The sequence below is a fragment of the Erythrolamprus reginae genome, chromosome 7 (genome assembly GCF_031021105.1).
Source record: "Erythrolamprus reginae isolate rEryReg1 chromosome 7, rEryReg1.hap1, whole genome shotgun sequence".
Taxonomy (NCBI): domain Eukaryota; kingdom Metazoa; phylum Chordata; class Lepidosauria; order Squamata; family Dipsadidae; genus Erythrolamprus; species Erythrolamprus reginae.
Genome location: NC_091956.1, coordinates 59,529,300 through 59,542,600, shown reverse-complemented (window position 1 = coordinate 59,542,600; position 13,301 = coordinate 59,529,300). Strand labels below are relative to the sequence as shown.

At 37.6% G+C, this 13,301-nt stretch overlaps 1 protein-coding gene across 2 annotated transcripts in view; it reads left to right on the top strand.

Annotated features, from left to right (window-relative positions):
• QRFPR (pyroglutamylated RFamide peptide receptor) overlaps positions 1-13,301 on the top strand; it is a 149,458-nt gene that overhangs the window by 117,504 nt on the left and 18,653 nt on the right. Inside the window, exons 9-10 of one of the 2 annotated variants that reach the window (XM_070757651.1) lie at positions 9,071-9,145; positions 11,446-11,511. In XM_070757651.1, the coding sequence (XP_070613752.1) occupies positions 9,071-9,145; positions 11,446-11,511 (141 nt within the window). Of the gene's footprint in view, positions 1-5,235; positions 5,304-9,070; positions 9,146-11,445; positions 11,512-13,301 lie in introns of those variants that run through there. The other variant, XM_070757653.1, reaches the window with a different exon arrangement.

The following is a 13,301-nucleotide window of genomic DNA, read 5'->3' as shown; positions in this document are numbered from 1 at the left end:
AGTCAGATGAAAGACCAGCTGCGTCTCTGCTGGCTCCATGCCCGGGGAAGGATGAGAGCGGAGAGGAAAGTGACGAGGAAGAAAGGCCTTGGAGCCCTGGGGAGGGGCTCTCTCAAGCCAGTAGCTTGGATTCTCTAGAGTCTCTGGAGTCATTGGATGACGAAGCACAAGCTGTCATTAGTATGCAACAGAGACGCATAGATCAAAGGAGGAATCAATTGAAGAAATATTATCAGCATTGAATGAGGAACACCAGGGGGTTGGGTGTGGTCCTCATTAGCAGGGAAGGGTTTATAAGGCAGGCAAACTCTTTCGGCAGTGTGGAGTGTTATCAGAGTGGAGTTGCTGTTATCTGCATTGTCTCAGCGTTTCTGTTCCTGGCTCGTGGCCCAGCAGTCTTGAAGACCCGTGGGAGGTGTGTGTCTGTTATCTCAATAGCCTCGTCTTGGCATTAAGGATCCTGTGTTTCTATATGAACAATTGCCTTCATGTATCCATTTGGAGTTCCAGTGTTTTCCTGATTTGTAAGGACATTTTCTGTTGGCTTCTTTTCTCTTTACCATTATAAAACTGTATTTGGATTCTACCGGTGTGTCTGGCTTATCTTTTTGGTTTGGTCATAGCTTCCGGAGTGACCCAGACAGAACAGATACACATCTGAAGGATCTTTTCTCCTTCACCTTTAATGCTTTATCCACCTTACTATCAGCTAATCTTGTCAACCCCTGCTGATGTTTTAATTCTTTTATTGTATTCTTCTATCAATTTATTTGTCATATTTTCTACTGTCCATTTGGCAAGTTTTCAAGAATACTGACTATGGTTGAGTAGCTATTTTCCACTGAACTTAGCATCACTGCAACCAGCTCCTCTTCATCTATCTGTGCATTATTCTTTCTCAGCTCACACACAGTCTTTTCAATGGTATCTAGGTGATTTATCATGCTTGTGCCAGGTTTCATCTTCATTTGATACAACTTTCTCCTCAGAAACAGCCTCTTGCTTACTGTAAAAATTCTCAACACAGCATCAATCAGGCCCTGAGTTGCTAGGGCTGAGTTCTAATTCTCAACCAAGCTATAGGTAATAATGCTAATCAAAATATTGCCCAGCATAGGTACCACGTATAACTATATTTTTCTATACCTCTTCTCTCTATGATGCAGTTTCACCAACAGTCAGCACACAAAACCAGAGAACGAATTCTATCTTCCAACTGCCAAAAACTGATTTACATACCAATATGCAAATGAGCTCTCTTAACATTCCATTCCCTTTTTCCATGCTATATGCCAGTGTTTCCCAACCTTGGCAACTTGAAGATTTTTGGACTTCAACTCCCAGAATTCCCCAGCCAACATTCGCTGGCTGGGGAATTCTGGGAGTTGAAGTCCAAATATCTTCAAGTTGCCAAGGTTGGGAAACACTGCTATATGCTAACATATATCTCCAATTATATTTCCTAACATTTACAATAGTACAAACCTAATGTATTAAATGTTTATGACATGATTTCTGGGACAAAATACACAAAGATCCTGAATATTTATCATAATTTATTTTGTGGCGCTTATTGAATCTGGGCCTGCAATGTAGCACCTATTGAAATGCCACTCTTTGGCATCTTATCCATGTATTAGTTTTTAGAAAATAAATGTATTTTCAATAATTAAAAATAATTGTTAATTAATAAAACAATTTTAATCTAAAATTTAATTACAAATTAGCATGCAGAAAGCAAATATACAACCTCATGCAATGTTTATTTTTGGTAAAGTGTCTGGGATCTGTTCAGATAAACTTTAAAAACAAACTTTTTTTTACATGTTCTGTTTGGATTTTTGTCTCTTAGAAACAATAGAGGTAAACTAATAGGGTAGACTGTTTGGGTAAACTGGGAGAAGGGGAAACAATGTTTTCCTTCTGGTAGATGAACAAATAATGGCTGGCTACATTCATGTGAGAGTTTCCTAACTTCTCACTTCTAAATAGGTCTGTAGGGCCAGAATATTTAAGGAGTCCTGTCAAAAATAAAGCTATTTTTGCAATAATATTTCAAACTACTGGCAAACCAGTGAAATGGTTTCCTTAATGTTGAATCTTTGGTGCTCTCTGAATTTGGTTGTTTTCTTGTAGAGATTTTGTTACCAAACTTTAGTGCTAGAAGCTAGAAGGAAGTGAGTCTTCTAGTCCAACCCTTGCTCACCAGGGTTTGAGCATTTGAGACCAGTGGCTGTCCAATCTCTCCTTAACAATATCCAGTGATGAAACACCTACAACTTCTGAAGGCAAGCTGTTCCACTGATCAATTATTATTTTAGGAAGTTTCTCCTTCATTTCGGGTTGCTTCTCTCTTTGATTAGTTTCCATCCATTGTTTATTGTCTTGCCTTCTGGTACTTTGGAAAATAAGTTGACCCATCTTCTTTGGGACAGCCCCTCAAATACTGGAATATTACTATTATGTCACCCCTGGGTTTTTTTCTCTCTAGACTAACCATGCCCAGTTCCTGTAACTTTTCATTTCTTTTGGTCTCCAGTCCTTTAATTGTCTTAGTTGCTCTTCTCTACAGTACTTCTAATCTCAATCTCAATATCTTTTTTGTAATGTGGTGACCAACTAGATGCAGTGTTCCAGGTGTAAAGTTTCATAAAGAAGTACTAATACTTCATGTGATTTTGATTCTATGTCTGTTTGTTCAAGCAAGGACTGAGATAAAATTTATTGGGGACAGATTTAGTATTTCTGGAAAATGAGGAAAAGATGGAATGAAGAAATGATAATTAAAAGTAGAATCTTAATTTTCATAGATGAAAGAAGGAAGAAAAAAATGGTCCCTCTTCTTTCAAACCATAGAAAATTAAGTCTATTTTGGGGGAGGAAGTCAGTGTCTCTATTTCAGAAATAAATCTTGAAAGGGAATATAATCTATATTGGGGTCTGGATGGGTGTCAACAGACTCAAACTCAACCCTGATAAGACGGAGTGGATATGGGTTTTGCCTCCCAGGGACAATTCTATCTGTCCGTCCATCACCCTGTGGGGGGGGGGGTCATTGACCGCCTCAGAGAGGGTCCGCAACTTGGGCGTCCTCCTTGATCCACAGCTCACATTAGAGAAACATCTTTCAGCTGTGGCGAGGGGGGCGTTTGCCCAGGTTCGCCTGGTGTACCAGTTGCAGCCCTATCTGGACCGGGAGTCACTGCTCACAGTCACTCATGCCCTCATCACCTCAAGGCTCGACTACTGTAATGCTCTCTACATGGGGCTGCCTTTGAAAAGTGTTTGGAAACTTCAGATCGTTCAGAATGCAGCTGCGAGAGCAATCATGGGCTTTCCCAAAAATGCCCATGTTACACCAACACTCCACAGTCTGCATTGGTTGCCAATCAGTTTCCGGTCACAATTCAAAGTGTTGGTTATGACCTATAAAGCCCTTCATGGCACCGGACCCGATTATCTCCGGGACCGCCTTCTGCCGCACGAATCCCAGCGACCAGTTAGGTCCCACAGAGTGGGCCTTCTCTGAGTCCCGTCAACTAAACAATGTCATTTGGCGGGACCCAGGGGAAGAGCCTTCTCTGTAGCAGCCCCGGCCCTCTGGAACCAGCTCCCTCCAGAGATTAGAGTTGCCCCCACTCTCCTCGCCTTTTGTAAGCTCCTTAAAATCTACCTCTGCCGTCAGGCATGGGAGAACTGAGATATTCCTTCCCCCTAGGCCTTTACAATTTATGCATGGTATGTTTGTGTGTATGTTTGGTTTTATAATAAGGGTTTTTAGTTGTTTTAGTATTGGATTGTTACATGCTGCTTTTATCATTGTTGTTAGCCGCCCCGAGTCTATGGAGAGGGACGGCAAACAAATCCAATAAATAATAATAATAATAATAATCATCATCATCATCATCATCTCTGGAAGCCAAAAACACTCTCCCAGAGACTCTGCATGAGCCAAAAATCAGCTGGCCGACACACACATGCACGTTGGAGCTGAGCTAGGGCAATGGCTTGCGTGCCAGCAGATATGGCTCTGTGTGCCGCCTGTATCATGGATTTTCGATCTTTTAAACATGATTCTCTGTACTGCATTGCATATTTGGTCAGAGACGTTTGAAAGCTTTCGTAATTCAAAAATTGGCAGAGGTTTCTAGCTTACATTGTACTTGGCAGGGATTTTCCCCAAATATACTAAATTGTGTTAGTCCAAATTCTTGCCTTCCAAAATTTCTGCTTCCAAGGAATCAAAAATTACAACGCAAAAGGGATCCATCGTCAGTAATTAAATTATTGCTTGCATTTTTTAAGTAGCGTGACATTTGAGATTAATAAAAAAATCTTCAGCAAATTAAACAAATTAAAACCCCGGGAAACAATATTGCAAACAATTTAACTTTAATTTATTAAACATTCTGCAAGCAAACATTCCATAAGAAATTTCAAGTTGCCATAATAGGGCAAAATGGTGCTTACCGTACTTTATTTAAAGGAGTTCTATATTGGTATATAATTCTGTAAGAAACATGCCTATACTTGTCATATATCCTTTTTATGATTACATTGTAAACTGAAGGCAAACATTTTCTTATTAAACCACATTATTTGGTTATGGACTTTGCTAAGGAATAATAAATAACTGAGAACCTTTACCAAATTAATATATGTCCCAATAATAACAACAAAAAAGCTTAATGAAAGATTTTTTAATAAATGTATTTTGAAGTGCAGAGTGAAATATTTTTGGGAGATAACATAATTTCCCCCTTCAAATTCGGTTTCAGCAAAATTAATTCAGTTAAATTGTCTGGAAATCTCTTAGACTACATGTAATTATTACCTCTTTGGTCTTTCGAGACTGAATAATGCCAATGCAATAGTGTAATAGTTTTTGTTGTTAGAGATACAAACACCTGTGGAGAAAAGCATATTATTACTCTTCAGCGCTTAAAACATGAAAAGAATCCTGGATTTCTAACTCACTGTTTACTAATCACATAAATGAGGAAGTTGCAGGTTCTAGGTATAACCAATAATTTTTTCTGATATATTTTGCTTTAACTTTTTAATTGTAAATTACCCATATTTATTGAAATAGAAAGAAAAGAAAAATGAAGTAAAGCAAAGGAAGGAAAGGAAAGGAAAGGGAGAAAGTAATGTAGAAACGTAACAAGTTACAACTTATTTTCTTTTGTCTCTTTTTTATTTTTTCAAATGCCCCTTTTCCTGGTACTGTTGTAGAGATGCACAGAGATAAATTTGATGAAGGAATGCAAGAATTGTTAAGAGAAAGCAAATAATAACTCAAAAACTCCTAGGAAACCCAGAAATTCAAGACAATCCTGGATTGAATCTGTTTGGTATCTGAGAATGCAGAAGAAAATTTTGCCATGATTTCAAGATTCTTTCAAGATTTTATCAATGTACACTATAGCAATAAAGAAATATTATTATAATTCTCACACAATCTAATTTACTGTTTTGATCTACTTGAAATAGCTTACAGTTGTACATATTACAGGCACTGACTTTTAAAAAAAGATATATGACCAATTTTCCAGTGAAATTTGATAAACTGGACTTTTCTATTAGGGTAATATTTGGATAGTAAAGGTATGCTTTTTTGGTATTATTTCTTTCAACTTAACAACTGCAACACTGGCATATTTTATATAATTTCTTTAGCATCTTCTTAGAAAGGTACTAATTATGGAACACATAACAATGTGATATTTAACATAGTTGTTTCGCTATTTTCACATAAAAAAGAGAGATAAAATATATCAATATTTTATGGAGACTTCTTAAACAAAATATATAGCTTCAAGATTACTATAGAAGTTATAATAATTTCCCTCAGAAATTGAAAGAGGTTATTGTTTTTCCAAATCCACCCACTTTCACAAATGTGTAAAATTTTACACATTTACAATTTTACAGAATAACTATGGTATATATAATTGACAATATACTACACCCACAGAAAGTGATATATTTCCATTCTTATTCTTACACAGAACTCAAGTATCATAGATTCTTATTCACCTATAACTGCATTTTAATTTATGTCCGAAATTTATGAAAATATATTTTAATTTATGCCTTTCTGAAGCCTGGTAGGCAGTGGTGGGTTCATACCCACTGATTTTTTGCAATTTTTTTTCCTGGCGTCTACATGTCAGAGGAAGCCCTCCTGCCACCACTGGTTCCAGAGGGTCGGGGCCGCCACAGAGAAGGCTCTTCTCCTGGGTCCTGCCAAATGACATTGTTTAGTCAACGGGACCCGGAGAAGGCCAACTCTGTGGGACCTAACCAGTCGCTGGGATTCATGCGGCAGAAGGCGGTCCCGGAGATATTTATTTATTTATTTATTCAATTTTTATGCCGCCCTTCTCCTTAGACTCAGGGTGGCTTACAACATGTTAGCAATAGCACTTTTTAACAGAGCCTATTGCGCCTGCAACCTGGGTCCTCATTTTACCCACCTCAGAAGGATGGAAGGCTGAGTCAACCTTGAGCCAGGGATGAGATTTGAATCGCTGACCTTCAGATCTACAGTCAGCTTCAGTGGCTTGCAGCACAGCACTCTACCTGCTGCGCCACTCCGAAAGGCCAAAAACCAGCTGGCCAGCGCGCGCATGCACTCTGAAGCTGAAACATTAAAAAGTCTCATGTGCCTTCCCATATGACTCCATGTGCCACCTGTAGCCCGCGTGCCATAGGTTCACCATCACAGTTCTAGGCCAATTCCCCTTTTGACTCCGCAACTTCTGCACCTCCCCACATAATGGTTGAAATGTTAATGAAATGGGAAAGTATATGATACTAAACTGAACTAAAGGCATATGCTAACTATGATTAATTTAATTAGCCGCCCCGAGTCTGTGGAGAGGGGCGGCATACAAATCCAATAAATAATAATAATAATAATTAATAAGAAAATGAGAGCATTCAGAACACAGCAATTCATAAATAAATTATTAGGCTTAAAATGACTTTTAATAAATAATTAAAATTACCTTATCTGGAGAAACAGTCATTGGTATGCATATAATGGTTAGGTCCCACAGAATTGGCCTTCTCCGGGTCCTGTCGACTAAACAATGTCGTTTGGCGGGACCCAGGAGAAGAGCCTTCTCTGTGGCGGCCCCAACCCTCTGGAACCAGCTCCCCCCGGAGATCAGAACTGCCCCCACCCTCCTTGCCTTTCGTAAAGTTCTTAAGACCCACCTCTGCCGTCAGGCATGGGGGAACTGACACATTTCCCCCGGGCCTATACAGTTTATATATGGAATGTTTGTGTGTGTGTTTGCTTTTAATAATGGGGTTTTTAGTGTTTTTAAAAATTATTAGATTTGTTCTTACATTGTTCTTGTTATTGTTGTGAGCCGCCCCGAGTCTACGCAGAGGGGCGGCATTCAAATCTAATAAATAATAATAATAATAATAATAATAATAATAATAATAATAATAAAGGTAAATAAATAGCAGGTAAATAGATTTTAACCATGGTGTAAAATATTATTTTGGTAAATTATAAAAATGGCTTTAATTTTTTTTAAATTATCTTGGATATTTCATTATAAAATACAGTGGTACCACCTCTACTTAAGAACTTAATTCATTCCGTGACATAGAAACGTTCTTAGGTAGAAGCCATTTTCCCATAGGAATCAATGTAAAAGCAAATAATGTGTGCAAACCCATTAGGAAAGAAATAAAAGCTCAGAATTTGGGTGGGAGGAAGAGGAGGAAGAAGAGGAGGAGGAGGAGAGTCACTGCCGAAGGAAGAAGGTGAGCTGAGGGGAATCAAAAAAATCTAAAACTTTAAGGCTTTTTTCTTTTAAGAGAAGAGGGACTCTGAGGTGGCAAGGAGTAGCAAGTGCCTCCCATACACCTGGCGCGAGGCTGCCTCCCATACACTGCCTCCCATACACTGGCTGCTGCTGCTGCTACCTGCTGCGTCTTCCTTCCCACTCTCATCTCCCTCGCTTTGTAGCTGGCGCCTTTCCTCGGCTCCCCAGAATGAAGGGAGCATTTCTTTTCTCAGGGTGCTGGCAGAGGTTTATTCCCTCTCCAAGCGCCCAGAGAAAGGAAAATGCTTTGGTCGCTCTGCCAAAGCCTCCTTAAATGCCACAGAAAGGCTCCTCTAGCAGCCCAGAAGAGCCCGAAATGGATGGGATTAAAGGGGGAATGGCAGGAAATTGGCCGGGCCTTCGTGCCACTCTCAAATTTCCTGGGAAATTTTTCCGGGCTCAGGTTCTTAAGTAAAAAATGGTTCTTAAGAAGAGGCAAAAAAATCTTGGACACCCAGTTCTTATCTAGAAGTTCTTAAGTAGAGATGTTCTTAAGTAGAGGTACCACTGTATGTATATTTCTTTCCCCCTAATTCTTTGTTTATACTATAAGTGTTCAACATAACTTTAAATATTGCAATATTGTAATTGAAAATAATTAACATAAATATTTTGGATATCTGTAGAACTTATTTCAAAATATAATCAATCTAGGTTTAGTTGGTAATTGAAAAAAATGTGAGATTATATCTGTTTTAAATCAAAATATGTTGCTGTCTGTAAGTAAATCTGATCCAACAATTCAGTTTCCAAGAATCCAATCAGATTAACATTCAATATGTTAGCCTAATAATAGCTTCTAACTTTCTATAATGATAGAAAAAATAAAATTAAAATATTCTAACCCAGAATATACCAAATTCTTCCATAACAAACTTTAGATATTAAATACTTTCAATATCACATTTGACAGAAATAGAAAGATGGGAACCTATTTACACCGGAATAATATCTAATATTCAGACTGATACGTTGTTTACATTATTTAGCTGCAAATCTAGACTTGTATCTTTTTAAATTTTACTTTAGCTCAGGGGTAGGCAAAGTTGGCTCTTCTATGACATGTGGACTTGGACTTCCAGAATTCCTGAGCTAGCATGAGAGGCTCAGGAATTCTGGGAGTTGAAGTCCACAAATCATAGAAGAGCCAACTTTGCCTACCCCTGCTTTAGCTCAATGTAAATAGATTTCTTTTCAACCGAATCATTTTGTTTTTGTAGTGTATATTTACAAAGAACGTAAGAGACACACCACTGCAACAAAAAATTATATCTTTAGAAAAGCAGAAGGAAGAGGTAAGATGAAGCTATTTTTGTTGGATTTTGAACCTAAATCATTAATATTCTCCAAAATAAAATTTCTATACAATTTCATGGGTTTGTCTGCATGGAAGGAGAGCTACACATGAAGAAAAAGAAAAAAGGTGCATGGCAGCTTTCTTGATGATTCATTCCAACTTACTTGTGGTTTGTCAGAAAAGCAGCCAAGCAGATCACTGACCTAGTAGTGCATTTCTGGATGCCATTTCAGATCATGTGTAACCAGAAAAGGGCAGCCATTCGTGGCCCTCTCAGTGGGGGATGGAGTGAGCGTGCGCACTCAACCTTCAATTTCCTGTGCATACGCAAAATCATGGCCCAAAGCAGTCCTGCCCAGGAACCACCAGCATCGCTACCTCTTCACCCACTTGCCAGGAAGGAGAGGCGCCCCTGTCAATGAGTTGTTCTCCTTCCTAGAGGATTTCTTCCCGCTGGCGGCTCCCAGCGGAATGACTGGGGCATCTTTGCTGCTGTGGGAAGAAATCTTCCAGGAAAGAGAGCAGCTCGTCAGGGAGATGACATTGCTGCCACTTCGCCTTCTTGCCAGGAAGGAGAGGCGCCCCATTCAATGAGCTGCTCTCCTTCCTTGAGGATTTCTTTGCGCTGGTGACTCCCGTGTGGGATTGACCGGGGCATCTTTTTTTTTTTTTTTTAATATTTTTATTTTATTTTATATGACTTACAAACATTTAGACATCAAACAATACAACATTAAACATTTACACTTAATATATTTACAAGATTTATTTTTTAACAATTCTATTTACTATACCTTTTTCTTGATTTCCACCCAGTTGTAAATTTTTTCCCACACTTTGTAATAGTCCTTATTTTGTTGGTTTTGAATTTCGTATGTTAATTTGCTAAATTTGGCGCAGTCTAATATTTTTTAAATTACCGTTTCTTTGTTTGGAATCTTATCTTGTTTCCAGACTTGTGCATATGCTAATCTTGCAGCAGTAAGTAAGTGATTTATTAAGTAGTAATTTTCTTTGCTATGTTTGCCTCTAATTATGCCTAATAAATACATTTCCGGTTTTATTTCAATTTTATAGCCCAATATTTCTTCCATCCATGCCCTAATTTGAATCCAAAATTTTTTTGCTTCGTTACATTGCCACCATATGTGGTAGTATGTTCCCACTTCTTTTTTACACTTCCAACATTTGTTACTAATGTTTACATTCATTTTGGCTAGGCGTGCTGGCGCATAATGCCATCGGAAGAACATTTTATAAAGATTTTCTTTATATGGTGTTGACAAAGTCATCTTATAATTAACTGACCATAGTTTTTCCCAGTCTTCTAGCTGAATTGCATATCCAAAGTTGGTCATCCAAGATATCATGTTAGGTTTAACAATTTCTTCAATGTTTTCATAGTTTAATAGATAAATATACATTTTAGTTATAAATTTTTTGTCAGATCCTGTCAATATTTTGTCTATTTCATTTTGTTTATTACATATTCCAAATTGTACCAAGTCCCTTTTATATCTGCTTTGAATTTGGTAATATGGAAGCCAATCTATTACTATACCTTCCTCTTTAAGTCTTTCTCTAGTTTTAAGATTTCCTTTAGTGTTTAATAGGGCTTCGTAGGTTATTTTTTGTTCTTGGCTTATTATGTTTGGATGAATTTGAGCTTCTAGAGTGGATAGCCATCTGGGAATTTCATTATAGTATTTTTTCCTGACTTTCCGCCAGTGTGTCAATAGTGTATTCCGAATTTGGTGTTGTTTAAAGTGAGAATGTTTTGAGTGTTCTTTTTCCCACATCTTTTGCCGCTGTTGCTGTAGCAGCAGCAGCAGCTGCAGCAGCAGCAGCAGTGACAATGACAGCGACAGCAACAGCAACAGCAACAGCAAAAGCAACAGCAACAGCAGAGACACCCTACAGCCACCGGACGAGCGCCGTGCTCTGTGGACCCACCTAGCGGGGGACGCTGCTGCTGCTGTCTGCAGCGGTGAGATTCGGCTGCTGCACATGTGCAGGAGCCAAATCTAGAGTGCATGGTATGTGGACGCCTGGTGGTGATGGAGCTGCGCACGCTGCGTGTACATATATGTGTGCACGTGTGTATACACAAGTGCACACACACTCATTTTATAGAAGCGTTTTATGCCAATGATATTTGAAAAACTGCCTTGTATTTAATATAATAATATAATGGAATGTAAAACCCACCATACCATAGCAATTTAAAGATTATATGGTAAAAGAATGTAACATTATTGTATTGAAAATATTGTATTAAGTATCGCTTAATCCTTTCAGCTTTTGTCAGTGAACAATCAATGGGATCAACATTTCAGGCAGACGAAACAATATTATGAAAAAAAGGTAAAACAAATAACAATATATTTTCTACAGTTATAATTATTATTCTTTAACTTTAAATAGCAATAGCACTTAGACTTACATACCACTTTACAGTGCTTTATAGCCCTATCCAAGTGGTTTGCAGAGTCGGCATATTGCCCCAACAATCTAAAACAGTGTAATACCAAGCAGAAAAGAGAAAATAGTATTGCAGAACACTTAAATACATAAAAGTATAATCCTTAAAACTAAATAAAAAATTCCAGCTATTATGTTGCTCTAATATGCAGAAAAACCATTGGTTGGGAATATTCACAATTAATTTTGGAATGGGATCACGGAGTTGCAGATAAAGGCTCCCATTGTCCTTGGAACTCATGGATTGATTTTAGGCCAGTCATATAATCTCCTGGCCTGCCTGACTTTATCTAATGTTTTCAAGAGAAATATCTCTGACATCTCTGTGACATTTAACTCTTACCGAAAACAGAAACATACATGTAATAAGAGTAACAACAATAATGTTGTCTTTTAAATTTTCTTTATTAGCAGCAGAAAATGATACTTTTATTATATCAACCTGTTCTAATTTCTTACATTCCACTCTTTGATTATTATATGTAAGTGCTTACCTTGTTTGAAACATCAAGTACTGTGAAATAATAACAAAATATCACAGCAGCTAGGGACTTTTGTACTATTTCTGTCACAAGCATCAGTTTTCTTCCCACAGTATCCTAGATAATACACCTTCAGGCACTTTGGAGGAAAAAAATATGGCATCTCTACTACTGGCAATAAAATAGCATACGAACAAACCAAAAATGAGCTGAAAATGTAGCAGTTGCTGAATATCTTTCAAATGGTTCCACGGACAGTGCTCAAATGAAGGGAGACTCATAAAGCCATGTTTTTCATTTCTAACCTTTTATTATAAAATTTAGTAATGGGGAAAAAAATGGAAAATGATATTTGAGCAATTTAGTAATTCCAAGTTTAACAACCTAAGCAAGTTTTCCACGTAATTTGCTTTTGACTTCTTAATCATCTTCATACATTTAACATTTGGCTATAATATAGCCTAACATTTAACATTAGCCTATAATTTACACTGTAAATATTCCAGGATTGAAGCGGAGAGGCAGTTTGTGGAGTTTTGTGATTGAAGCTGTCATTTTGTCAGTTGCGCATAAGCTTGTCTCTGTGATATTAGTTGATTATTACTGTATATCTTGATCTGGTTTCTTAGATCTTGACTAAAAGATATTTTATTGCCAGTTTTTGTTTATGTTTTTGAGCAGACTCCACCCTCCTTGCCTTCTGCAAGAGTCTTAAGATTCATTAATGCTTCCAGGCTTGGGGCCATTAGATTCTTGCCCCCTGGCTGATGTGTTGAGAGAAGTTGATTAAATCAACTCCCCCCCCCCCGGAGATTAGAACTGCCTCCACCCTCCTTGTCTTTCGTAAACTACTCAAGACCCATCTATACCGCCAGGCATGGGGGAGTTGAGACACCTTTCCCCCAGGCTCTTTATATTTGATGTTTGGTATGTATGTGCTGTTTGGTTTTTAAATATGATAGGGTTTTATACGCTTCTTTTTTAATATTAGATTTGTTTCGCTATAATATTGTTTTTTATTATTGTTGTGAGTCGCCCCGAGTCTTCGGAGAGGGGTGGCATACAAATCTAATAAATAATAATAATAATAATAATAATAATAATAATAATTATTATTATTACTATTATTATTACTATTATTATTATTATTAAATTGGAATGACTGTTTTTTATGGCTTTTATGTTTTTAGA